Here is a 27456-nt window from a genome sequence, read left to right on the forward strand (position 1 = left end):
TGTCATTTGCCATGACAAATGCTGCCATTTTACTCTCCTAAAAGCTAATCAGTAGACCATTCTGTATAAATGAAGATGAAATAGGTAAATAAAACCCAAAATCTGTTTCAGTTGAAGATGCAGTGTCACAGTGTTGTATAGTGGAATTTTAATTTAGCATTACTTTGGCTGTATTATAAGCTGTATTTTTTTGTATATACTGTGCATTTTTATATTTAATATTTTTACTGTTATTTTATTTCTTTCCTGTATCTATAAATGCTGCTGTAGCGAAAACAATTCCCTTTGGGGATTAATAAAGTATCTGTCTGTCTGTCTGTCTGTCTGTCTGTCTATCTATCTATCTGTCTACCTGTCTGTCTGTCTGTCTGTCTGTCTGTCTGTCTATCTATCTATCTATCTATCTATCTATCTATCTATCTATCTATCTATCTATCTATCTATCTATCTATCTATCTATCTATCTATCTATCTATCTATCTATCTATCTATCTATCTATCTATCTGTCTGTCTGTCTGTCTGCCTGCCTGCCTGCCTGCCTGCCTGCCTGCCTGCCTGCCTGCCTGCCTGTCTGTCTGTCTGTCTAACCATGTCTTGAAGACACTGTGCAACATTGCCACCTGCAGGTGTAGGTGTAGAAGTGTGGACAGCTCCAGATACATAAATCTGTCAAGCATGCAGCAACCAAAATGATAAATATGGACGATTAAATCTGAATACTCACAAAGGCAAAAGTTCAAGATTACTTTCATGTTATTGATTTAGTATATTGAAATGCAATAAAATAAAGCCTTTTTCAACCGTTTGTTATTTTTTAACCACTGTCCGCTCTCCTGACCCTCAGAAATTTATTAGGGGTCCATCTGCCATTGAATCACCGTCTATGTGATAGACACAAAAAGGAAACACATCTCAGATCTTCTTTCTTTCCCTCCCTGTATCAAACAACTGCATCATGCTCCACTATGTGTCAGACTCTCCAGCCTGGCAGCGAGCATCATCCAACAAGCCTCATCTCATAGATAAGTACTCTCTCAGAGAGACGATCTGATGTAGGGCAAAGTCACAACAGGGGCTCCCTTAATGTGTGAATGATAAATTACTTTTTTTTTTTTTTTTTTTTTTTTAAAGCACCTATTTCTCCTTGACCTTGACAGTGATTTATTTTCCCAAACCTTGGTGTCAGAAATAGACATTTCCTGAGAGTAATAGACTCTTCACATTCAAATTGACTCAGCAGTAAATACACTTCAAATGCAAATGCAGAAGTTAAGCCTCTCTGTACTGGTTAAACTTACTGATGCAAGTGTAGCTGTGAAAATTACCTCTTTAGATCTTGGGCATGAGCTACCCTGAGTGGAGTATCACTGACTATTGAAGGTTTTTTCACAGTCACTTCATGATTATATGTTCAATTGTGAGCTATAGGGGCCAAGACCACAAAATATATACATGTATTCAGATTTTTATATCACACAGTTTATTTCACTTAATAGTACAACAAATTCAAACAATTTCATATTTCAGTGGAGTCGCAAGTGGGCGTGGCCTAAAAAATAAAAGTCAATAGCAAAAAATAAAGGGTGTCTTCTTGGATTTCTGTCCAAACTACCACAAACTTTATCCCCCAAAATCCCATTAATACATTTTAATGCTATAGTATGACTTTAAAATTTTTTAAGGACGACATGCTATAGTATGAATTTCTTTTCATATTTCGTAAGACATGCTGCAGTATGACAGTGGTGCAGTGGTTAGAGCAGTTGCCTCACAGTGAAAAGTAACTGAGTTCAAAAAAGGTCACACTTCAAAAACTGAAAAATTCATACTATATGTCGTCCAAAATATTCAAAGGAAAGTCACACATGTCATCCAAAAAGTGATAATAAAAAAAAAGACATAGCATGTGACCTGACCCAAAATTCAGTTTTGTAACTAGTACAGCCTGGGCGCGGCTCAGTTTGAGATTTCGTTGTGACACAGGAAGTTGAAGTTCAAAGGGTGCTCTAAACCTCACGAAACTTGTGTCAGGCGCCAACTGATGTTAAAACAAGCTGTTAAAGCCGACCAAAAAAGGCAATTTAAAAAAAATATTTTTGAATAAGGAACGAGATCGACAAAAAAAAAAAAAAAAAAAAAAAATTTAAACTGCAAGGGGCAATATGCAGACCGTCGCGTGCCCGACCGGCTGGATCTCCGACTTGCAGGGTGCCAGGGCCCGCATATCACTGCTTGCAGTTTCTATTTGAATTGGGTTTCAGTTTTGGTTATTTGCACAGGCTAAAATCAAACAAACGCTGTAGCCTAAAGAATAATGTGTAAAGAGAGGAAGAAATTGGAGAGGTATTGTTGATCACTGAAAAGGAAGGGGTTATTATAAACAAATGATAAAAAAATAAAATAAAATAACTACACGTGTTATGAACTCTGTATTTTATTGGCCTCCGGCTTAGGGAACAGTTTCAGAGTGAGGACAAGAAGGACAAAATGTTTTTTTTTTTTTTGTTTTTTTTTTGAGTATGCAACTGGGAGTCCTTGACCTAAAAAAAAACAACAACAACTTATTAAGACATATTCCGCTTTTAAATGCCGCATAGGACAGCTGCGCAGGTTTGCGACACTGTACCTTTAAACGAAAACCCCTTTCCAGTGCGCATGCGTAGGCTCTGTTTAGTTTTCCTCCAACCTGAGGAGCCGTATAGTGTCTCCGCGCTAGCAAATCCATCGCAGGCTTGTTCTTGTTCATGTTTTGAGAGCTTTCGGCGGTATTTTTTTTTTTTTTAATTATTATTATTATTTTTTTAACCTCACCGCAGTTAAAAAAAAAAAAAAAAAAAAGGGGGACAACAACCACAAGAGTACTGTCAACTGAATCCACGTTTCTCAGGATGTTGAAATATCTGCGGGGGATAGCCCAGGAGGATCAACAACAGTTCAAAGTGTTTGCTCGGCGCCCCTCCAGTCGGCAGGAATAACCCTCCGGTTTCCCCACATCATCACCCCCCGTCCTCCCCTTCCTCTCCCAACATCCATGTTGACTGCGGCAGCCTGCTCTCCGGGTCCGGGGCTCCGACCCCCTTTGTTCGTTCTCGGCTCGGCCGCCTCGGCGGCTCGCGGAAGGACCGTCGTATGTTCCGGTGTATACGTCCCCGTTTCGGTCTAAAAAAAACAACAACAACAAAACAAAACGATTGTTTACGCATTAAAATGGCTGCTGAACTGGTATTTGGAGGAGAGTGGTCTTGAATCGGCGCAGTAACGTTACCGAGCAGCAGCCGGCCCAAAAAAAAAAAAAAAAAGCTGCAAATAAAAAAAAAAAGCTACACGGGGGCTAAACAAAGTTATGCATTAGCTTGTTGTAAATATTCAACGAGTCAGCTGCTCCACCGGCTTTTAATCGATGTTTTTAGGGAGCTTCTTCCAACAAGAGGTCGGGTGAAGGGAATTCCTCCCACTCCGGATCTATGCATGCGGTTAACCAAGCAGCTTTTTTTTTTTTTTTTTTTTTTTTTTTACAAGCTAACATTGCAATTTCTTAGCCATTTTTTTTTTTTTTTTTCCCCTAAAAGCTTTCCAAGCAGGCTTAGCCAAGTCTGAATTTGAGTATGCACAACGCTCAACGAACATGCAGGACTTCTTTGTTATAATCGAAACATCCTAAATAGCCGAGGCTCCCCCCTTCCCACCGAAAGTAGACCTCAAGGCCCTCCCCCCCCGGTGTCTTTTACCCGACTCGGTCGACCTGGAGGAAAACATGGATCCTGGGGGGGGATGTGAGACTGCAGTCTTTCTTTTTGGACCCAAATTAGCCACCCACAGCGATCTGCGGGGCATCAACAGATACTTGGCGGTCTATGTTTTGTTCTACTTTGTGCTGTTCACTCACGCCTCTCCGGCGAAACCGTGTGACAAGGATTGCCTCTCTGGAAAATGCATCAACGGGTCGTGCGTCTGTGACCGAGGATGGGTTGGAGACCACTGCCAGCACTGCCAGGGGAGGTTCAAGTAAGTCCAAAAAAAAATAAAATAATAATCTTGTGGCTCTACAACAGAATACTTGCAGTGGCACTGAATTCTTCTGCACGTCCTCTAAATTGGTCATAGTCGTCTTGAAGTACGTCAGGATCCAGTTTGACCCGGTTTGGCTGTCGTTTTCCTTTTAACCGGCCGGTGTCAAAGTCAGGATCACTTGGCACTCTGCAAACACACCTGTGAGCAATGTGTTTCTGACAAAAGACAAACACGTTTGTGTTTGTTGTGATTGTTGCTCATACCCAAACAATATTTGTAATCGCAGCTGCAATAACTCGAAAGAAAATTAATTGCCAATCGATTCGTGGTTATAAAGAAATATTAAAAATGATCTTATTCCAGCTCTTAAACATGAATGTTTTCTGCTTCTTTTAGTCCCTCGTGAAAATAAAATGAACATCTTTTTTTTTATTTTTTATTGTGGGCTGTTGGTCAGAACAAAACAATAAATTTTAGGCTGGACCTTGAGCATATTAATCACATATTTCATTATTGTCAAACACTTAAAAGACCATACAGCTGATCTATTGATCGAAAATTAAATCAGCAAATTAAACGACGATCCAGATAATTGTTATTTGCAGCCCTGTTTGTGTATAAGTCAGGCAGCCTCGACAGACCTGTTGAGCTACAGTTGGAGGCCTTTTCTCTTTTATAATTTGTTTGCTTTAATGTCATGCTTGAAAAGGATTTTGTAGAAAGCCCAAAGGTACAGCTTCGTTCACAGAAGACTTGAAATTGGATCATCATTTTGAGTGTAGCATCAATAGCAAAATGTCTGGTGATTATGTCTTTGACTAATCAGCTGGTCTTTAAAGGTCATAAAATTGTTACAAGGACTCTTTCCCAAAAATGAAGGTGTTGCTCGACAATCCAAAACTTTAAGAAGTAGTATCAAAAAAGACAAAAAAAAGCTGAAATGAGCTGGTGTTGGGTGACTTCAACAAATTGAAAAGCACCTCGTAGTACCTGACAGATGTTTATGCCAGTATCATCACAAGCCTCATGATCGCGCTCTTCACCTGATGTACTGTTTTATTTAGTTTAATAATTCTCTGCCCAACAAGACAAGAAATTGAAGAATAAATGAACAAGTGCTGTTGCCTTGTTCAGTCCAATCAGCAAGTGAGAGCATAGATCAGACAAGCAAGACTCTTCCAATCACTGTCATATTGACTGAGATCCTCCTGTGTTTGCATTGATCCCAGATAAAATCCCTGAAACAAATGAATTCCTTGTGGTTTGGTGAGAGGAAGGAGCCCCACACTGGCTTTTAGGAAACACCTGTAATCAGATTAGATTTTACATAAGCCCTTCCACCTGTGTGGTGATACAACCTGTTGTTCCTCAAATGAAATTATATATCTGTTGATCAACACGGGTATTCATAGGTGCAGCGAGTTCAGAAACAAAAGGCAGGGATGGAATAGCAAAGTAACAAAGGAATAAATAGTCAAACTGTCTGCCTGAGGGGTACAGGAATACCTCGATCACAGTCATTTCCATTGCTCCTGATGTGTCTGAGGTTTGGTATGGGTTGTCATCAGGCATGTTGTCAGGGAAAAAAAATCTCATCACCAGCAGACAAGCGACTGAATGTGATGAGGAATGAGACTGCATCTCTTAGGATCTCTGTCATCAGTGGAATAAAAACATGCACCTTGGTTAGTAGAAGATGTATTATCACAGTGTTCCCCAGACGCAACAACCGTGAACTCCTACCTAGAAAATATAAACCTGCATTACGAATTAACGTCTTGTTTGTGGTGTGTTATACTGTAGCAAGAAGACGCAGAGTCTTGGTACGCTGAAGGAGAGGCTGTTGAGCAGGATAGTGTTTCCCTGGAAAGTCCAAAGTGCAACATGAAAAATTCATGATTTACGGATATCTTCACAGTCCTAACTCATTGTCAGTTCCCTGCTACTGCCGGGTGTTTATATTTTAAGTGTTTGCCTCATTCATGAAATGCGACTACACTTGTAGCAATCTGTTTCCCAATGGCTGCTTCTATAAGTGTTTTTCGCTCTACGCCAGAACTGAATCTTATTTTATTTTTCTGAAATTACAACACACGTTCCTTTGAAATCCTCTTGAGTCGAAAGTAATCTTATGTCATGTGCAGCGAAAACAATTACGAGGGACTCATGAAGGGAACACAGTGTTGTTCCTGTGTTACTCAGACCACCTGTAAGAGCCTGGTGTGAAGGTGATGTCTCCATAATCAGAATTAAAAGAAGCAGAGCTGCAGTCTCTTGGTGTCATGTGAGCCTGGATGCTGTCAACTTTGACAGATGCTCATTTTATGGATTCAAGTTTTTGTCTCTGCTCTGAAATCCAGATAATAAGGGACACTCTTTTGCCAAACACAAAAGGCCCGACTGTGTCCAGACGATACTTTGAGGTCTGGGTGGGAAACGTTCGACTCTAATTTCTTGTGATAAGGGCCAGTGATGAATAACCATTCAAAAAGGCATCTGTCACTGGACACACTGTGGAGAATACTTTGTTTGGGGGTAGCGGAAGCTTTTCAGGAGACAGCTGATTGAATCTTTTGGTTTGCCAGGACTGACTGAGCTGACTGCCAGTTTCTCTGCTTCTTATCTCAAATCTTTGGAACTGATTGCACTGTGACGCTGTAGTTCGATACCTCGGTCAACATTTATGGGAGATTTTGTTCCAGGACAACATGTCTGCTCATTAAAAAAACATAAGAAGAAGATCTTTAGGGTATCCATCAGATACTCTTCTAAAAACAGTTTAGGATGCACAAAACATTTGTGTTGTTACAACTTCATGTCTGTTCCCACTGACAGTGTTCTTAAGCGATTTTTTTTTTCCTATCATTTAGTCTATAATTTTACAGGCCTTTTTTATCATTAGAAGTAAGACTCCCAAACATTCATCTCAGTGCGACCTTAAAAATCCAATATCATTTGGGCAGTAGCGCATAATCCCCACTAACTTTTTGATATTAGCTGACTTTTCAAAGATGCCTTCTTCTTTTCTTTTCTTTTTTTTTTTTTATTAAATATTATCTTTGATAAAAGGATTTCAGATGTCAAGAGGACAATCACCTGCTTTGTTTACAGCATCTTCTCTGCCAGAAAAGATGCACTGTCTGTGGAGAACCAGTGCAAAACAGATGATTTCCAGATGCTATCGTCTCATCTACGTTTGTGGTTTAAACTTGAATCGATCTTTTCATAACTCCCTTCCAAAAAGAGAAAGGCTTTTAGCTCGAGTAGACAACGGTCTGATTACACTGTGAGCAATGTTGAGATTAGATCAAAATGAAGATCAGATAAAATTGATGAACGCTGCCATTTGAATTATTGCTTAGTTTCTAAATGTATTTTAGTCAGCTGAATTTCGACGTTCTACCTGATAGTGATGGTGCTGACTGTTTTGATTTTGTGCTCTTCCAGGTTGACGGAACCCTCAGGATACCTCACCGATGGTCCAATCAACTACAAGTACAAAACAAAGTGCACCTGGCTCATTGAGGGCTAGTAAGTACTTATGTGAATCAGCATGTTCTACTGATGCGGAGCGCGCACAGACAAATTGAATTATGCAATGTAAACTGATTATTGCAGTTGAATCAAGCTGATCAGCATCTCTGTTGAAGGAAGTGTCCTTCTTTTCCTTTGCGTGCACAAGGCAATGTAAAGTTGGGTCTGGCAGTTTGAAGGTTCAGTATGTGTGCGTATCGAGCTGTGTTCTACTGCTGCATTTTCATCAGCATCATTCAGAGGAAGGATGAATCCCTTTACCTGATGATACCTTTAGTTGCTATGGCAACCACAGTCACCGTGAGGACAGCGCCGGCTGTTTGGAAACTTTATTTTATTACGAGGACGGTAATAAACAGAGAGCAGCCTGTCACTCTGGGATCCTGACGCATTTTGCAAATGAAGAATGCTTCAGTTCACCCGGAGTGCAATTTGACTAAAATAAAAATGGAACCTTCACGAGCGCTATCAAAACCTGCACTTTAAATTTGGCTTGCTTGTCAGCCGATAATCTGCGAAAAAGTAATCCATCATTTCGTTGTTTCTTCTTCCCTGCAGCCCAAATGCGGTTCTTCGGTTAAGATTCAACCACTTTGCCACAGAATGTAGTTGGGACCACATGTACGTCTATGATGGAGACTCCGTATACGCTCCTCTGGTTGCTGTTTTCAGGTGAGAAACTCCAAAGGAAAAGATCAGCTTTTATCTGAGCAAGGTCCACAACGCCCTGATGTTTTAGAGTATGTCACATTGTATGTAGTTGTAAGAATAGTGACACAAATCTGAAGTCAGTTTCTGTTATTACAAACAAATATAATGAAATGATGAAAATCAGTAGCTTTATCAGAATAAAGATTTGTTTTTGTGACTGGAAACACTAATGTGCATCAGGAGTTCTGACATTTTAATGGCATTGCACACGTATTGATTATAAAACTGAAAAAACCTGTTGTTTTTTTTCGAAACTTTTTAAGATACATGTACAGTATTTTTTATTATTAAGTCATGGACTTTTTAAAATATTTTATTATCATTTATAGTAACATTTAGACGTTCTGATTCAGCAAAGAGTAATGGGTTTTGTTGTTGTCTCTTGGTGTGAGTTTCAACAAATTGATGTCAAACATTTTCTGAATTCTCCACAGTGGTCTCATCGTGCCAGAGATTCGAGGTAATGAGACGGTTCCTGAGGTCGAGACAACTTCAGGCTACGCACTATTACACTTTTTCAGCGATGCTGCATACAACTTGACGGGATTTGAAATATTTTACTCGTAAGTGCTGTCTTGAGGTTATATATGGGCACAAACTGGACGCAAAACATAACATGTTTACATTTTTTTGTGTGGTGTATGCACCATAAAGTGTAAGTGCTTTTCTGTCTGAATAAATTCTACACCGACAATCCCTGTTAATGACCATTGACCTGCGAAAATGCTTCTCGTGTATTATCAACTTTTTTTTTTTTATTTTTTTTTTTTTATCCCTCTCACCTTTTCTAAATGCTGAATAACACTCGCTAATCATCCTCAGTCCGCAGTAACGTCTACCACGTGAGTGTTCTCAATGAAACCTTCCCGTGTTTCTTTCCAGGATCAACTCTTGTCCCAATAACTGCTCCGGCCACGGGAAGTGCACCCCAGGAAACTCCGCCGCCAGCAGAGTGTACTGTGAATGTGACAAGTACTGGAAAGGAGAGGCCTGTGACATCCCCTACTGCAGGAACAACTGCGGCAGCCCCGACCACGGATATTGCGACCTCACCGGGGAGAAGCTGTGTGTCTGCAATGACAGCTGGCAAGGTAGGAGGGAGCTCTGTCCAGATCCTGCAGACACTTAGAAACGTTTAGGGCATTTAGAGTAGCTCAACTGTTTGGACTGAAGGAACTTTTTCATAGATCTAAGAACTGTCGGAGAAAGTATCCCCCTTTTTTTTTTTTTCTCTCTTTTTTTTTTTTGTGTGCGTGCACCACAAGAACTGAGAACCATCTTAGTTGTTTTAGCTTCTACGTCAGGGTGGGTACTTTCACAGCACAGTAGGAACTACGGTGACAGTGAAGTGAAGTATGTGGTGATTGGGTCACGGATATACCTTGCAGACAGATAGTCCTTTCCCATGAGGTAACTGAAGCCGTAATGTCGCTCTTCAAAGCCACCAGACATCCTTGACAAAAACAGGAATTTTACCTCAGAACGCAGGACGTTGGTCTCCCACTGCCTCAGTCGGTGAGTAAGAAAAAAAAGCCCTTGATGGTATTTAGTTCTTGGATTGGTTAGGAATTGTAAATGTATTTACTAATCTGTACATAATAACATTTACACTGACATTTTTTTTTAGTAATAGCTTTTTTCAACACATGAAGAATACGAATTTATAGAAGTATCCCTCAACTCGCAGTTCACCATCTTTCCCTGTTTCCCACACTAAAAACACCGATTGATGAATGCATGCGCTGCACGTTTTCACTCACAAGTAGTGGAAATGCTGCCTCTCCTTCCATGATTACTTTGGTGATTAGGTACGTAGATGTAATGACCAACTTGTTAGCAGAGAAGCGTGAGCAGCTGTGTTGTGTCAAATCCTACGGTAACGCTGATTGGTAAGACGTCGATAAGCCCGGTGACAGTATGTTATTATGGGCCTCCAGCTGGAGGGAACCGAATGCTTTTGCGTGATGAGACTTGACAGAATCATTAGCGGAGGCATGCGCTTTTTCAGCACGGCCTCCGTTCACGCAGTTTAACATATTCACACTTCCCTGCCTGTCATGTTCACTTAAGGAGTGCCCATGTTACGGTTTGGTTTCTTGGTTTGAGGGCGGCATGTTTGCTTCAGTTTCAGTGAGTAATGATGAAAGTTTTTGTCGGATGGCTGCTGAAAAGTTGCAACGTGAAAAAAGACAAATCATCAAATGTATACGGTTTGTTGCCTTAAAATAAAAGAGATTTTTAATCAAGTTTATTTTTGAGATTTTGACGCGAACAACTTTATTCCTCACTTCCTGTCTTGTACGTCCCCGCAGGCCCGGACTGTTCTCTGACTGTACCGTCGACTGAGTCCTTCTGGGTCCTACCAAGCGTCAAGCCCTTTGGCACATCACTCGCCAGAGCTTCCCATAAGGCCGTGGTGCAGGAAAAGGTCATGTGGGTGGTGGGCGGATACACCTTCAACTACAGCTCCTTCCAGATGATTCTCAAGTAAGCCTCTTTTCCTCGAGCAAAAGGACTGCTCACAGTTTAATAAATAACAAGTGTGTGTGTGTGTTGTTGGCTGAGCCACAGCCTCAGTCAAACACACAGTGGGAAGAGAAGAGAAACTAGTGTTACTGTCAATGACCAAAAATTGCAATGGAGACTCACACACAGTGATGGTCGCCAAGGGAATGACTAAAGGTATAAAAAGTGGGAGCTTCTCAGAATTCCATCTGTCCCTCGAGAAAACCCAACCCAGAGTCAAGACTACCTCTTCCTCTCTGTCAAAACCTTGCAAGCAAGCGAATTTGAGAATGCATTTTGAATGTACTTGAATGGATCTGCAGATAAAATGCAGAACTGACTCCTGTGCTGACTCATGTCCTGTGTCATCGTTTCAAATGAAACAGTTTTAGTCTGTGCTGCTCTGACAACCTCTCTCCATCTGCTCAGTGTCTGTTCATCGCTCGGTGCTGTGATTCCTGATGTTTCAAAAGCATCTTTTTAAAATTACTAATGCGTTAGCATGATGTGACCAGGTGTTGTTGTTTTATTGCGAGATGGCTCCAAACACGAATTTATCCGTGCGAAAAACGTCTACCTGAACAAAAGCCCTTTTTGTAGCTGTCAGACTGAAGTGGTGCCTTTGGCATAAAAACAACTGCTACCTTTTGTTTGGCTTGATTAAATCAGCAGACCGCGAGGTAAACATCTATTTATTTTACATGACAGAGGTACAAACTAAATGTGTGCTTTGTTTTTTTTTACTGCGTAGGTAGTCGATACGTTCTGCAGGCACTCGTATGCTGTGTTAGCGGTGTAGTTAAAGTGTAATATTGTGTTGCTTTCCTCTGCAGCTACAACCTGGAGAGTGGCATCTGGAACACCGTTCCCATCAGTAGCGGCCCTGTGCCAAGATACGGCCACTCACTTGCTGCCTACCAGGTAAACACAAACAGATGCGCTTCAACTCATCTGGGTGCAGAAGGAACTTAGAAAACCTAAACTTGTGCCGGGAGGGCGAGAGAATTGGATGGACTGCAAAAGGAATGAAATGTTGTCACAAAAAACAGAAACTGACACCATCATAGGGAACGTGCTTGTTTCAATTGTGAACACGTGTCCTCTTTTCATAACTAAATGTTGTGATATATTTCAAACAAAGAGCCAAGGGGGTCTTTTATGTTTTACGTGACAATACCTCCATAACGATGAGAAAAAGGATAGTGTTATGATGGAAGTCTAACTTATCACCCTCTTTAAGATGAGCAAGCTTTGTGCTATGTGGCGCAATAAACTGAGTAGATGGAAGGAATTACAACCAAACACAGGCACGTTTGAAAGACACATTTTATATTTCATGTTTTTTTTGCTTTTTTTTTTAAAACAATGTCTGCGGTTTCACAGTGTGCATCAGCTTTTCTGCAAATTTGAGTTCTGTAACATACTAAATCAAATCTCGCCTCCTCTGCTCAGGATGATATCTATATGTTTGGTGGGAAACTAGAGGCCGGGTGGGGAAACGTGACAGACGAGCTGTGGGTGTTCAACTTACCCAGTCGGACGTGGCAGCGGAGAACCCCCGTGGTCGGCCCGCCGGCCCAAGCTCAGATTTACGCTGTGGAGGGACACTCGGCTCACTGCGTCCTGCTGGACAGCGGAGAGACCATCATGCTGGTCATCTTCGGCTACTCCCCCATCTACAGCTACATCAGCAACGTCCAGGAGTACAACCTGAGTGAGTCACAGCTGTTCGAGCAGACACTTTGACATTTTGTTTATCTACCTCTTATCAGCTCCTTAAAACTTTCCTCCCCATCACATTGTGTCTACTTGGAACTTCAGTTGACTCACAGTTTGTTGATTTTCATCATTAATAGAAGTAGTAATGAAATAAGTAACACGAATATAGAATGAATTATTCAGATCTGTCTCGATTGGAAATGATTCTACAAATGAATAATTTCAGGCTCAGCAAATGTTTGATGAGCACCACTACCTGTCAGTTTTTGTACATACCAAGAGATATTCTAGGCAGCTTTAATTTGCAATCATATTCTCCTCATAAGAGCCTGCACTAGTTCTAATGTCAGCAGGCAAACTGAGTATGTTTTTGGTTCCAAATGGGTGATAACCGATCATCATTCTTTAAGATAACTGAAAACCTGTCAGAAAACTTGAAGTGAATCTAAAACTACCATATTTTACGAATGGATTTTTGGATGAACTGTATATAGTAATGGAGACAGTCTCCGGATCTGAAAAGTGAAGCCAGTGTGAGGTTCCTCAAGGTGCAGTACCACCGATGGCCACTAGAGGCGGACTCCCCAAAACCACTTGCTGTTATAAACTTCCATTCAAAAATGGCCAACTTCTCTCGTGAAATACAAAATCAATAGATTATTTTCCACAAGTCATTATGGTGTCTTTAACTAAATTCACTCTTTCTAATTGGTGTTCGGATGGTCTTCGGAAAATAATTTCATAATTAATCAGATATTGGGCATTACTGAGAGGTAAGTTTGGGGGCGTGTCCGATTTGATTGACATGCCTGCGGTGCAGTCACGTTTCTGGTGTAGGTGGGCAGGCATATTGTTCTCAGGCTCCTTGCAGATCCACCACAGCTCGTCCAAATATGGTCACTTCTCGCTCCAAAAAAACAAGATGCTTCAAAACTGCAGTTTACAAACCAGGCGGTTGGGTTTCCACTTGATCGTAACCTACTGTTCTGTTGTCACTTAGGTGTAACAATGTTGAAAATTGAAAACCCAAACCTAGAAATTGTCTAAAGTGCAAACAACACTACAGTGTTAACCATCAGTGACAGTTTGTTTAGGAAATATCAAAGATTTTTAGGGTGAAGAGCCGGGCTGTCTCCAAAAGATCAGGATGAAAAGGTTTTGATTCCAGTCGCTGAGTGGGATGAAAATGGATTTTTGGATTTGAAGGAGATATTTCTTGGTGTGTTTTTCCTGTTAGGATCCAACACATGGTTGGTGCCTGAGACAAAAGGCGCCATTCCCCAGGGAGGTTACGGCCACAGCAGCACATATGACAGCGCCAGTGGCAGCATCTACGTTCACGGCGGCTATAAAGCTCTGCCTGCCAACAAATACGGCCTCGTCGATGACCTCTACCGATACGACGCTAACACGCGGACATGGTAAATCAACACGTTCATGTGCGGCTCTCAGTATTCATTATGCATTCCAGACTGTGCATGACACTTTGTGTTACACGCTGTCTTGTTCCAGTTGTCCTTGACACACTTGTCATGCATGTGTTCCAGGTTCATTCTGAGGGAAAGCGGCTTTCCACGGTACTTGCATTCAGCTGTGCTCCTCAGTGGCGCTCTGCTCTTCTTTGGCGGCAACACACACAATGATACGTCACTCAGCACCGGGGCCAAATGTTTCTCTGCTGACTTCCTCGCCTATGACATTGGTATGACTCATATTGGTGTTGAATAATGTTCTTACTTTGACCCATTTATACATGATTCTTGTAACTGTTTTTAAATGAGGTTGAAATGTCTTCCTACTTGTGTATAGTTTAATTTTTAAAAATGTTTTGGAGGTCATGACAGATGGGTTATTAATGAGATTTTGTGGGCTATAATTGAATAACATTTCTGGAGGGTCTTTCACCAATATTAGATACATGCATTTGAAAAAACTAACATGTAATACTTTGTTTTTTCCTTCATTCTTTTTTGATCAGTTTTTATATTCATATTTATTCCCAACAGACGAAGTTGAAAAGTCCATTTAGATCAGTTGAATAACTTGCATATATGGCATCCTCTTTTCCGCAGCCTGTGATGAGTGGAGGCTCTTGCCAAAGCCTGACCTGCACAGAGATGTCAACCGCTTCGGTCACTCTGCTGTGGTTAGCAATGGGTGAGTCTGTTTCCTGGAATCTTCACTCAGACTTAATCACAGTGGACAGATGGTGAAATCTGCTTTGAAACCTCAGGCTTGTTGGGTTTAATCTAATAATGTCCCTTCTGCCCCGTTGATGTTCAGAACCATCAAATAAAATGTGACCGCAAGTCATGTTTCAGGAAGTGTGTTGAGTTAAATGTAGAACATTACAGCAAAAGCAACACTGTTCTCGGCACTGGTTCATGTGTAGTTAGACAGGACTTGGTCAATTAGTAATTATTGCAGGGGGAAGGCAATATTTGATCATAAATTAGAAATAGAAATGATGAAAAATATTCATGAGTATCAAAGCAATAACAGAAATAAAAAGATGTTGTAATTTCAACAAATTAGTTCCTCCAGGAGTTGAAACTTGAAGATTAACAGTGCTTAACTTTTGCAGTGACTTTTCTCAAAAATTGCAATGCAATTTATGCAGTCTCATCAAGAAAGAGTTATACGCAATCACTTCCTATGATAATAAGCATTATGTATGTCACAGAAATAGCTGGAAATATTTGAGTTCTCAGTTCTTTTATTTTCTTGCCGTGAGCACAGAGTTACAAACGAGTCAAAAAGGCACGTAGCTTCACAAAACACACAGACTGTGACTGCGGTATACAATACACACTATACATTCAGAATATAAGTGCTTTAAATGTTTTGGTTGTTTTTAGTAACATTAATTTAACACAATATATATGCACAAAAATGAAGTGTCACGATCGGTCACCTAATTCTCGTTATTAGAACATACTTCCCTTTAACCTTGTCACCTCCTGTTTTGCAGTTTCCACTCTGACATCTTGTTTTGTTTTGTTTTGTTTTGTTTTGTTTGGAAAGGCTTACTTTGTGCCATATTGCCTTCAACAGAGCTTCTATTGAATGTGTTTTGCATGAATTTTGAAGAATTGCAAATTCCCACAAATATTACAGAGATTGTTTAAATTTGCATTCGTCATTGTGATCTCAAGATCATGATTTCCTGGTGGGACTGATGGCTTGCTTTTCAAAACACGGTCCCCGCATGACATTATTATTACTACGTTGCGGCTTTGCCGCTCTTTTAACCTGCTAAAAACCATTAAGAAGCGTGTTTATCTTGTTTATCTTTTGCAATATGTCTGTGTTTTCTTTCTTCCTCAGGTCCATGTACGTGTTTGGGGGCTTCTCCAGCGTGCTGCTCAACGACGTGCTTGTTTACCGACCTCCCAGCTGCCAGGCCTTCTCGGCAGAGGAGGGGTGCGTGAATGCCGGACCAGGGGTCCGCTGCATCTGGAGCAGAGGCCGCTGTGTCCCCTGGGAACCCAGCGTGGTCAACGGCAGCCTTACCCCTGCCTCATTCTGCCCCTCGAAAGCCGGTGGGGAAAACATCCAAAACTTACAAGTCTTCTTGCATACTTGTCAGAGCTTTAATTTCTGGTTGATTCAGCACGTGTTTTCTGTCCTGTGCCTCATACTATTGCATGTATTTGGACCATACACAGTCACACACTCATTCTTGCACTGTTTGTCCTTCTCCTTATCTCTTTGTAGTCACAGTGGACGAGTGGTGCTACAGGTTCTCCGACTGTGGCAGCTGTACAGCAAACACCAACGGGTGCCAGTGGTGTGATGACAAGAAGTGCATCTCTGCCTTTAGCAACTGTACCTCTGTAAGTGATCTAACAGGGGGCGCCAGAGCACTTCTAGTCTCCTGCTTAGCTCCTGGACACATGCACACAAAGCTGTATACACTTTTTTTTCTCCGAATTATTTTGTTTTACGATATCAGTGTGATAATCTTTTGCAAAAATGTATAATTATTTAACAAGTGAGAGTACTGATTGGGCTTTTTACTTTGGATTAAACAAGCAAATGTCAAACATCCTGATCGGTCTTCAAATTAAAGCTTCTCTTTTCATCGCTCTCTTTTCTTTTCTGCTGCAGAACGTGAAGCTCTTCACCGAGTGTCCAGTGCGGAATGAGCAGGTGTGTGCAAAGCTTGCCAACTGCAAGAGCTGCTCGCTGAATCTCAACTGTCAGTGGGACCAGAATCACTCCCAGTGCCACGCTTTACCTGGTAAGCTGGACCCTGAACCATCGAGCACATCTCTGCACACACGAACACGCCATCCTTTTGAAGACTTTGGATTGTGATTCTTACTCGTACATGACAGGAGAGTTGGGTTTTTAGGATGTTCCAGTCAAGGGTGTGGCGATTGTGGGGAAACCAGAGATGAATTTACTATTTTTTCTTTCTTTCTTTCTTCCTGTATGTTTGACACTTACGATTGTGAATACCCATATCATTGATCTGTAATGAAAAAAAACGAAACACCGACATTTAGACCCGAAGAGAATATTTAAACAGATATGCAGTGACGTTTACTGTCCGGGTTTGGCTTATTTGATCAAGTTAAAAAAACAACAACCTGTGATTAAAATCTTTTAGTAATTTTAGTAGATGTTAAGGACGACTCACCAAGTGATGTTTTTTTGTTTTTGTGTCTTTCTGTCTTTTTTCCACTGTTTTGTATGGTTTAAACTCTGCGTGAGGTATTTTCTAGAAATGTATTTTCAAGATGTCATCCTGATGTTGCTTATCAGTTCTGTCAGATTATTTAGCGTACCTCTCGCCGACCACCTCCCATCCGCCCCGTTGCTGTTGTTGTTGTTGTCGACGCTGGCTTAATCTGAAGAAATAGGGCTGTCACTTTATCCATAATTTTTAGTTCGTGAAGCCTTGTCGCCAAAGGGGAGTGCAGTGGAAGCTGTAAATAATGTTTGTGTGTGTGTGTGTGTGTGTGTGTGTGGATTTCTGATGCCTGAAAGGTAGTTGCTGATCGCACGCACGCACACAATGCACACATTTAATGGAAATGGGTGCAAAACACACCCGTGCAGAATCAGTGACGTCCACACACACAAACATGAAGCCCTAACTCTGTAGTTCCCTGTGGTTTGTTGCTATGTTCTTTGCCTTTTCCACTGCCGGTACGGCCCCCTGTTGAGCAGCATTTAACCAATGTTGTCAGTTAATGATTTGGGGCTCTCCTCTACCAATCAAAGTGCTCGGTCTAAAGCGCATGGCGCAAGGGCATTTAGAGCATGTGGGTGTAACATGAAAGAAACTAATCAGTGTCATCTCTCTTTCATTTTAAAAACCAGGTGCTCTTACACGTTGGCAGATTGCTATTATAATGGCACGTTTGCCAAGTACGGAGGAACGCTTCTCTGCAGAGGAAACAGACCTGCTCCTCTGCATATTTAGCAGATTGATAGACGCAAATATATTCTGCTATTGTAATTAAAATGAACGTTAAACACTGCCCAACTGACTGAAGTGCAGCTTTTTTTGATAGCAATTCACCAATAATGCAAAATACCACAACTTATTATAAGACCAGCATGCTTATAGGCACTCGTATGAGCACAAGTACGTTTGCTGTTTAAACAATTACGTAATGCTTTCTGTACCATATATCATGGCCCAGTGTCATCACCCTCTCGCCTTACTCTCTCTCTCTCTCTCTCTCTCTCTCTTTCTTTCTCCCCCCTCCAGCCCAGCAGTGCAGCGAGGGTTGGAGCCAGGTGGGGGAGGCCTGCCTGAGGATCAACTCCAGCCGTGAGAGCTACGACAACGCCCAGCACTACTGCAAAAACCTCAATGGCAACATTGCCTCGCTCACCACCTCCAAACAGGTGGACTTTGTGCTCGAGGAGCTTAAGAAGCTTCAGCAAGAAGACAAGGTAAACAGAAAGACGTAAACAGAAGTAACAAACGTGTTCAGTTGGAGGGTAGGGACTGCACATTGTTGCTGGTGCGGCGCATGTCTGCAGTATTACATATGAAATTCATTCAGAAATATTTTCCATTATTGGATATGCAGCTTACAACTTGACGTTTAGCTGACAAAAAAAGAACAAGGAATGGTTATCTGCCTGTCAATAACTGAGATGATTTCCTCCTGATCACTTCTGTTTTGTCTGATTGCAGCCATCGTTTTAGCTTTCTTGATTCTGGCCTTTCAACCGTTTCTCATCAAATTGTTTCCCACCAGGCTGTGCTCCAAATTGTATATTTTATAGATACTTTTGTTTCTGAAATACTGCACCCGATGAATCACAGTGATCGCTTTTCACTCGGTTTTGTTTTGCCTTGTTTTCAGTTGTTTTATCCTTTTGAAACACAGATAGTTTCTTCTGTGTGCTATATGTAGGAAACGAGTGCCACATGACTCCCTGTAGGAACAATCGGAGGCATGTATAGTATCTGAGACCTTGACTGCTAAGTCTGGTTTGCTTGTAGTTTTTCTTTTGTTTGCCTTTATGTGGGACATATTTGAATATTTTTGAGCAGAAACAACGATCCAGTTTCACTGATATGCTGCAACTGAAGATGTTAAGTCTGCCTAACAATAGAACCGAGAACAATTTGCAAAATACAAATCATAAATGAGGATTTGTTTGTAGAAAAAAATACAAATAGTAGTAACAGTATAATTCAAGCCTCTTCATCTTTAATTGAAATGTTGATATACACCTTTTCTTCTCTCACAGCTACATATCCATCTTACTGAAAATCGTGGAGTCTGCTGATGAATTTATTTCGGTCATGTCTGCTGTATTCATTAGAATATCATTTGCTGTCAGTCTGCTGGGTTGAAACCCGGCTGTTTGCTCCAAACAGCCTTGACGTGCCATTCCACATCATTTTCCCATCACATTAAAAGCTGAATCCTGAAGGCAAATAAGTAATCATATCTGTGAAATTATTTTCAGTCAACTTTTAATGGCATCTTTGGTTCCCAGGTGTAAATGAAGCAGCCATTTATTTTTTAAATAGCACGATGGAGCAGAAAGGGAGGCTTGCCTATGGAATTTTATCTGACACTTTGAGGAGCTTTTCAGTCGTGTTTAGCCTTTTGCCGTGTTTTCCAACAGCAGCTGTCTCCCTGGGTGGGCCTGAGGAAGATCAATGTGTCATACTGGGGTTGGGAGGACATGTCTCCCTTCACCAACAGCAGCCTGCGCTGGCTGCCCGGTGAGCCCAGCGACTCTGGTTTCTGTGCCTACCTGGAGGAGCCTCAGGTGTGGGGCCTGAAGGCCAATCCCTGCACTGCGACTGCCCATGGCCTCATCTGTGAGAAAGCTACTGGTGAGAGACACATGACGTGCACGCAAGCACCTAAAGATTTGATCTGTTTGGAAAGGTCCTTGATGTCCTTCTCTTCTGTCGGCCTATTTTGTCCAGGAAACCCCAATCAGAGCGCCCGACCATCTTGTAAGAAGCCTTGCTCGCTGCACACCAACTGTGCCAACTGTACGAGCCAGGCCATGGAGTGCATGTGGTGCGGCAGTGCACAGCGCTGCGTCGACTCAACCGCCTACGTCATCTCTTTCCCCTACGGCCAGTGTCTGGAGTGGCAGACTGCAGATTGTGTTGGTAAGTGTCTTTTACTCAACTTAACCTAGATGAGCCTTCTTTGAAGTCTGCAGTCTGGCATTAAGGTGGCGGACAATAAGCTTTCCCAGATTGGCCTCTGTAAGCAGTCAATATTCATCAGAGAAGAGGTTAAGGGAAGAAAACGGCTTCAAATGGAAGGTGTTTGTGTCAGAGGGAAATCGTATTGGTTTCCTGTGATTGGCTTTGGAAGCTGTTTTTGGTTTGTAATGGCCAATTACTTTTGCATATAATCTGGCACCAACTGTTAGATTTCCCTGTTGACCGATCTATAGATGAGCTCTTTACCATTAGCCGGCTTTAAGTAGTTTTAAAGCGTCTCGCATCAAGGAACAGAAACGGCAAATAACTCTCTGTGAATGAGAAGAGGGCGAAGTGGGAATGCCCGTACATATAGTAATGTAAATGTGAATGTTTGTGTTGTTGAAATACTGACAGTAAAACTACTCCAGTTATATAGTTTGCTGTCCTCAATACAAGTGACCATGAAATGTGCTGGAAAATGACACACTTAAAAACACTAAAACGGAACTGAACACGCTTGTTTTTCGTTTAAATGCAGCAGTTTACACTGAACATAAAAGCCATCAACTTCAGTCTCTTGTCTTCTCTATTGAAGCAACCTTTCAACAAGTATTTTTCTGTGCGTTTCCTCTTTGCTGGTGTCTCACTCGCTCTCACTGGCTTTACTTTCCTCACTGTGAATTTCTGCTGCTGTGCATCACGTGGTGTAATGCCCTGTTGTCATTTGAGGGAGAAAGTAGGAGCGTTTTTTTTAGTTTTTTTTTTTTTTATGGAGCTGATGTCCTGAATACAAATGTGGCAAGATTCTTGTCATTTAGAAATGAGATCACACAGAGGCATGAATTGAGATTGTGTTTTTAATACGACTTAATTGTGCAGCCCTCCTGTTAAGTTTGGTCATACAAATCAAATCATTTCAGAAGGTAAAAGTACAAGTCAGTAAACATCTGCAAAAAACTGATGAGGGGTGACCTTAAAAATAAAATAAAAAATGAAGCAGCGAAAAATAATTTAATCACATGATCGGACAGATAAACGCGATTCTATTGTTGTTCGCCTGATGATCGTGTCCACAAAGGATCCTGCAAGTAATAGAAAAGTAAAAAGAACATTTTCTCTGCACAGCAGTAAGTTGATTGGAGACCTGCTGCACCTGAAGGTCGGTGCAGCAGCTCATGTTGATGCTGTTGTGCTGCGTGATGTATGAATTATGCCCACGGTTGTGTCAGATTGTAAAAGTAACAAATTTTGGGAGCCCAAGAGTGCTGTCTCAAATTAATTTGTGTGCTAGTGTCGGGTAACGCAGATATGTTTCTGTTCACTGTGGATGTTTGTCTTGAGGAATAAGTTCCTCTTGACAGGAAGGACAGAGAAGGTTGTCTCACAAAGGCTCTCTGTATTTTCCTCTCTTTCTGTTTGCTCTTTTATATTCACTCTCAGTTTGCAGTTTAAGTCTTGAATTTTCTCACCTACTTTAGTTCTTCCTTCCTTATTTTTAGTGCATGTACCGTAGAAGGATGCTTTAGGCTGAGTTCACTGCATAAATTCATTTAAAAGCACAAACCTAGAAAAAAATAAGCGGTAGCGTCAGTGCCTGCTGGGTGCTTTGAAAGGGCTTTTTTTTTATCTGCTGCTCTCAGAAGGCTGATTTTGCAGATCTGAGCTTGGAAAAGTACTTTTTCTTTTTTTTTAGTTACTGGTACTGTTGTTGTCAGTCGTTCCTTGCTCTGCTGTGGGGATGAACTCCATACTCAAAGCCTTCAAATTGATCACCCCACGTGTCTTTTCACTTTCTACGAAGCCATATCTTTTCAGATCAAACAAGCAAACGAAACGGATGGTCAACTCTGCCATGAACACACCTTCTGTCTGTTTCATCATAATCGGCCTGAAAAAGCAAACCCCCTCCACCTGTGTTTAGTTCAGACAGAAATTTTAAACATGCAAGGTCAAGTTGACTTTCTCTTTTACCCCACAGTGTTTTCCTTAGTCTTTGATTTAGTTCCTTATTTCAGGTCAGGGCTGTGCAGCGTGCTCCTTCTACCAACTCCTCAGTTTCAGGTGGTGCACAGTTGATGAGAGGAGCTGAAACAATCAGCCAATTAAAACAGATTGATGGATATTCTGTAAACTGAATATTTGTTTCAGTTGTTTTCTAGGCAATAAAGCGAACCATGTACTGATTTCTGTTGAATATTTGATACCAGAATTAATTGATTTAGAAAATAATCAGCAGGTTAATTGAATATGATTTATTAGTTACACTTATATAGCAATATCAGCAAATATGTTGTCCGATATGAAAACGCAGAAAAAGATGGTGGGGACATTTTTATAATTATAATTATTATATTCCCAGTGGAGTTTACTGTTTCAATTCACTGATGTAATTTTGAACAATAAAATGTACGTGTAAAATATTCTTCCTCCATTATATACCTTTGTCACAAGTGTTTAATAACAATATTTCAGTCAACATATTGACATTGGAATATCTTTACCTCCTAATATCATCATCAGCCCCAAAAGTCAAATATCAGTCAGACTTCTTTCTAGATTCCATCATAGTTAAGAGGCTCTGGTTCGACTCCATCCATGTGCAAAAAGAATAATACAAAAGACATAATTTGTGAAGATAACGAAAGCATTCAGGTGAGAGCAAAAACATTAAAGCTTCACCTGAAGATGTTAAAGTCTACGTACTCGCTGGGAAACCTGTTGATTAAATGCAACATTTGTCATCTTTCAATTCACAAAGCTCTTCACACTGCTCTCACGTACGCAAAACCAAATCCTGAAGTAGTAATGTTGTCATTTTGATCAAAGATCTTTAGTCTCTGACAAAGCTGTAAACAGCCAGCAGACACACCTTCACGTCAATGTATCCCCGGGAGACTTGAAACGGCAAACCGTATTTGATCTTCCAGAAGTTGTAATTTGTGACTGAGCACGAACCTGACAACATATTTGAAGTTATTTACATTTCTCCATTCACTTGAAGGCTTCCATCCGTGTTGTTGAGCGAACCTGAGCCAGGAGCAGAGCTTGTATTCACTCAGCTGATGAAAACACTGCTTGTTTTCTCTGTACAGACACGGTCGTAATCACCATCCAATTTATGTAACACCTCCAGCCCTCAGATTTAGTTGTTCATACATATTGATTTATCTGTCAAAAAAAAAAAAAAAAAAATCAAGTGAAAGATGTGGATTTTTGTTTTTATGGCAGATTTTTCTATCTCAACATGCTTTTGTGTTTGTGGCAAGACAAAAAGTCTTCATCCAGCTGCTTCTTTTCTTATAGCGGTACTTTCCTGAGAAATTCAGCACTTACGTCCTGTCGTCAAAACAAACTTAAATGGCCTTACTTTGTGCTGATTGCTCTTGTGTTGTCATGGTTTCACATCCATTAGCAGAATAGCTGAAGATTTGTTTGACATAAACTGAGGTAAAAGCACTCAGTGTTTGTCTCCTTAAAATAGCAGTGGAATTTTCTCCGCTCATGCGTCTTGTCTGGCAGGCAAGTGGTGGTGCTGAAACTTGTCAAGCAATTTAGTGATTCGGCCCTCAGCCGACAAAACACAATGGTTCACTTGGGTTTTTGAATTTAGGCCGTGGTGCCATTTCACACGTTACATTTAATCCTTTTGTGGAACTTTTTCTCAAGTCACAAACTTTCTGTCCTGGTAGTCTGACACATTTCTTCTCTTATTCGGTGCCCTTCCACCGACTCCTCATCAGCTGTTTAATGCTCCACACTTGTTTCTGATCCTCTTATCTGCTTTCCTGACACCTCACCAGATAACCAGTTTGTGTTTTAGTCTAAGACGCATTCATGTTCCTTAATCTGCAGCTTCTGTAAAAGCTTAGAAAAGAATAAAGTTGTGTGGTGAGAAGGGTAAAATCATGAAAGCAAAATCCGTCAGAGTTTTTGTTTGCTGCAACCTTTGCTGCTGCCGAGTTTGTTATGCCACTGTCTATGTGATTACTCCGGTAAATGTATGCTAAATTGAAAAGGAATGGACAAATAATAGCTGATGAATGAATACAAACAACGTCGGAAGTGCAGAGTTGGACTCTTTTGGAATCAAGAAGAAGTGAAAATGAATCTGAGGTCCTCGACTGGAAACGATCCTAACATGGAGCGTGCCCAGACCAATATATACACACAGTGAACTTGGGTCTGGTAATGCCAGGCTAATTCAGAAGTGCCTTGAAGTGCAATATCACTGAGGGCTCGTAGGGGCTGGCTCCCAAAACCCTCTGCATCAACTTCAACTTCTCTCATGAAATGCAAAGTCCATTTTTCTCACACTTCTTCCTTCTCTCCTTCAGCCCAGAACTGTTCAGGTCTGCGGACATGTTCTCAATGCTTGGATCAGCCGGAGTGCGGGTGGTGTGGAGATCCCAGCAGCACGGGAAAGGGCCTGTGCATGGAGGGCTCGTACCGGGGGCCCATGAAGAGAGTGGCGAAGCAGGGCCAGTCCCACGACATGAGCCTGGAGCCAGGCAGCTGCCCCAAAGACAAGAGCTACGAGTGGGCCTTCATTCACTGCCCCCGTGAGTGATCAGCTTCCTGTCCGTCTTACTGAAATTACAGATCAGAACGGGATCTGTGCGAGAGGTTGTTATCGACTGTCACGTCTTAAGTTTGAAAAGCTGTTGTTATCATGGATTCCTGTTGCAGCTTCCCTATGCAACTAATCCCTCCCTGCTGACTCCATGCAACCTTACGCTAGTGTGCCATTTAATGCTCTCATCAAGCCCCAGTTCAAACAACCACTTTATGGAAGATGATAATATACCCCGCTGCTAGTAGTAATTTGAGATTGTGACGAATATTCAGCGACTCATTGGTACCGATTATGTGTAAAAAGAAATCCGATTTTCTGAGATTGTTATAATTTAAGAAGTCTAGAAATCATTCAGAGGATTTTGGTGATAATTTTGCCTGATTATGGGTTTAATTTTGTGAGTCATATGTGTCACTATTCCTTTTCAAATTATATCTGAGAGTAAAAAGTGAATAGCAACACTTTTTACTCTCAGATATAATTTGTTCTATTAATGGGCATTTTCTGTCCCAGAATCTGTGATGTGACATTGATGCACGGAGAGCATTTTTAAGAGGTGAAATGTATGATTCACTTCATTTTGTCTGGCTGAAAATCAATACAAACAAGGTTAAGTTGCAAATTTATATTTCCATTGAGGGGTTTAACGCAGGTGCCAAGTTGTAGCCATTAAAAATATTTTTAAAGGCAAGTCTGATAATCATAATTAATAGGACGTGGCAGACACAACTACTGACAGCACTAATGGCTCTCTTGCATTTAGGAAGCAATAACAATAACTGTAGGAGGGAAATCACTCATATTGCCTGGGTGACTTGCAGAGAGATGGAGGCTGTGAATGCAAGTATAAAATCACCTGTCCTGTCTCAGATTATTAAACCATGACTTTGCTCAGTGTGTCAAGATCTGACATTTCTTATTCACCTATTTCTTAAATATCCAGTTTGAAGGCAGCTGCAATAAATTAAAGCTGTGAAATCGAATCAGACTTTGCACTTGCATTAATCTGTAACCTTTCTGCTTCCTTTGCAGCATGCCAGTGTAATGGCCACAGCACGTGTGTGAATGCCAGCGTGTGCGAGCAGTGCCGTAACCTTACCACCGGTCCTCACTGCGAGACTTGCATGCCTGGTTACCATGGAGACCCCACCAATGGTGGCAAATGCCAGGGTGAGTGTCGCATCGCTGCAGACATTAGTTATTCTGCACACATAGGACTTAATGGATTTATTGTTTTGGTGATGCAGTCAACTGATGTAGTTTAATCCCTGCACACATAACCTTTTCCCAACCATCTGTTTACATTTCATTTCAGCGCAAGAGATCAATATGAAGTTTAAACAATACAATAGTTTAATTTGGACTAGACCTGCTGTGTGTAAATGATAATTGAAGAAAATGATCTACTTATTGAATTCTAATTCGTTTACTGCATGATAAATATATTGTAATACAGCATCAGAACCAACAGAGGGCACTATTGTGTGTTAAGTTGCACGAGTGACAATTTGCCTTCCCTGCTTGATTATTGACATATGTAAAATTTTATATGAGCATTGTCGGTGTCTGATCTCGGTTAATTTTTGGTTCTGCAACTCCGTTGCAATACCATTCTCAATATGAAATGTCAAAATATAAATGTTTGTGTGACTGGAGTGAGTATAGATCATATGTAGTCGATTGCAGGTGAAGCTGAAGGTCACTATCCTTGTGATGTTTTTCCACCCACAGAGGGAAAAAAAAATTGTATCGTCACATGTCCTGATTTTGTATGAAGGGATGTAAACACAGGCAGACATACAGAAAACAGGGAGGAAACAGTGATGTTTTATACAAAAGATGCAGCTCAGTGGCTCAATTGTTTTACTAATTTGCTAGGTGTGGTATTTAGTGTTTTTATTCTTGGCATAAAATTGTTTTTGAACAGGACATGGAGGAGATTTATTATTTCACTCCCCTGCCCAGTGCAGAATAGATTTTCTTGAGTGACTGCAACCCATAATTTATCCAGGATTCCTGTTTTCAAAGCACAAGCACATGAATCCTGATGAATTTAATGTGGAGAATGGGTGTGAACAAAGAGCAGGAATGGGCATTAAAATATAACTGTAATGCTTGCGTTAGTATCTGATCACTGTCTGAGGGTGACTTTCTATTGAGTGAATTGCAGATTGACTGAAGACCTGTAATACAGGTTCCCTGTCAAGGGGAGATTTACCCGCACTCATTTGTTGTGAAACATGAATAACATTCCTGAGGAATTACATGCAGGCTTTTGTTTGAGTTGCTAGACACGGGAGTCACAGTCACACTCAAACACACTTGGGAATGTTACGGTCTCGGATACCATCTGTTAATGCACGGGCTATAGCTGTAACCTGTAAAGTGAAACTACACAGGTCTGTTAATTATTCAGGTCATTCTTTCAGAGCCTGAGGACAAAAATCATTACGTGGCATGACAACATGTGAACACATCCATGCATTAATTTGAAGTGTGTGTGTGTGTGTGTGGGGGGGGGGGGGGGGTTCCTTGCATATAGACATAAACCCTCCTATCTAGTGTGACTTGCACATAGTCAAATTAAATCCCTGTATCTGTCAATAATAAGAAGTGTCGGACAAAGTGCTAAGACTCTCAGTTAAAAGCATTCAAGACACCTGAATTATTCATACTGTATGTACCACACTGGAAAATGTGCCAAGAAAGAGGTTTAGCACTTGGGAAGAAAGGTGGGGATCGAGGGTCCAG

The 27456-nt window shown here is 41.1% G+C and overlaps 1 protein-coding gene across 2 annotated transcripts in view; it reads left to right on the forward strand.

The window, feature by feature from the left end:
- Positions 1-3755: 3755 nt before the first annotated feature.
- The window catches only part of atrnl1b (attractin-like 1b), a 64679-nt gene continuing 40978 nt past the window's right edge, over positions 3756-27456 (forward strand). The window contains exons 1-19 of one of the 2 annotated variants that reach the window (XM_069155560.1): positions 3756-4006; positions 7460-7543; positions 8105-8218; positions 8692-8820; positions 9140-9348; positions 10570-10744; positions 11596-11683; positions 12215-12476; positions 13719-13902; positions 14029-14183; positions 14554-14638; positions 15809-16023; positions 16199-16317; positions 16592-16724; positions 18207-18394; positions 19589-19802; positions 19899-20090; positions 24467-24691; positions 25738-25875. In XM_069155560.1, coding sequence (XP_069011661.1) covers positions 3756-4006; positions 7460-7543; positions 8105-8218; positions 8692-8820; positions 9140-9348; positions 10570-10744; positions 11596-11683; positions 12215-12476; positions 13719-13902; positions 14029-14183; positions 14554-14638; positions 15809-16023; positions 16199-16317; positions 16592-16724; positions 18207-18394; positions 19589-19802; positions 19899-20090; positions 24467-24691; positions 25738-25875 — 3160 coding nt within the window. The remainder of the gene's footprint in view (positions 4007-7459; positions 7544-8104; positions 8219-8691; positions 8821-9139; positions 9349-10569; positions 10745-11595; positions 11684-12214; positions 12477-13718; positions 13903-14028; positions 14184-14553; positions 14639-15808; positions 16024-16198; positions 16318-16591; positions 16725-18206; positions 18395-19588; positions 19803-19898; positions 20091-24466; positions 24692-25737; positions 25876-27456) is intronic. The other variant, XM_069155561.1, reaches the window with a different exon arrangement.

This window comes from Embiotoca jacksoni, unplaced genomic scaffold (genome assembly GCF_022577435.1).
Source record: "Embiotoca jacksoni isolate LCO1_2020_lvr unplaced genomic scaffold, fEmbJac1.0.p SCAF_20, whole genome shotgun sequence".
NCBI classification, from domain to species: domain Eukaryota; kingdom Metazoa; phylum Chordata; class Actinopteri; family Embiotocidae; genus Embiotoca; species Embiotoca jacksoni.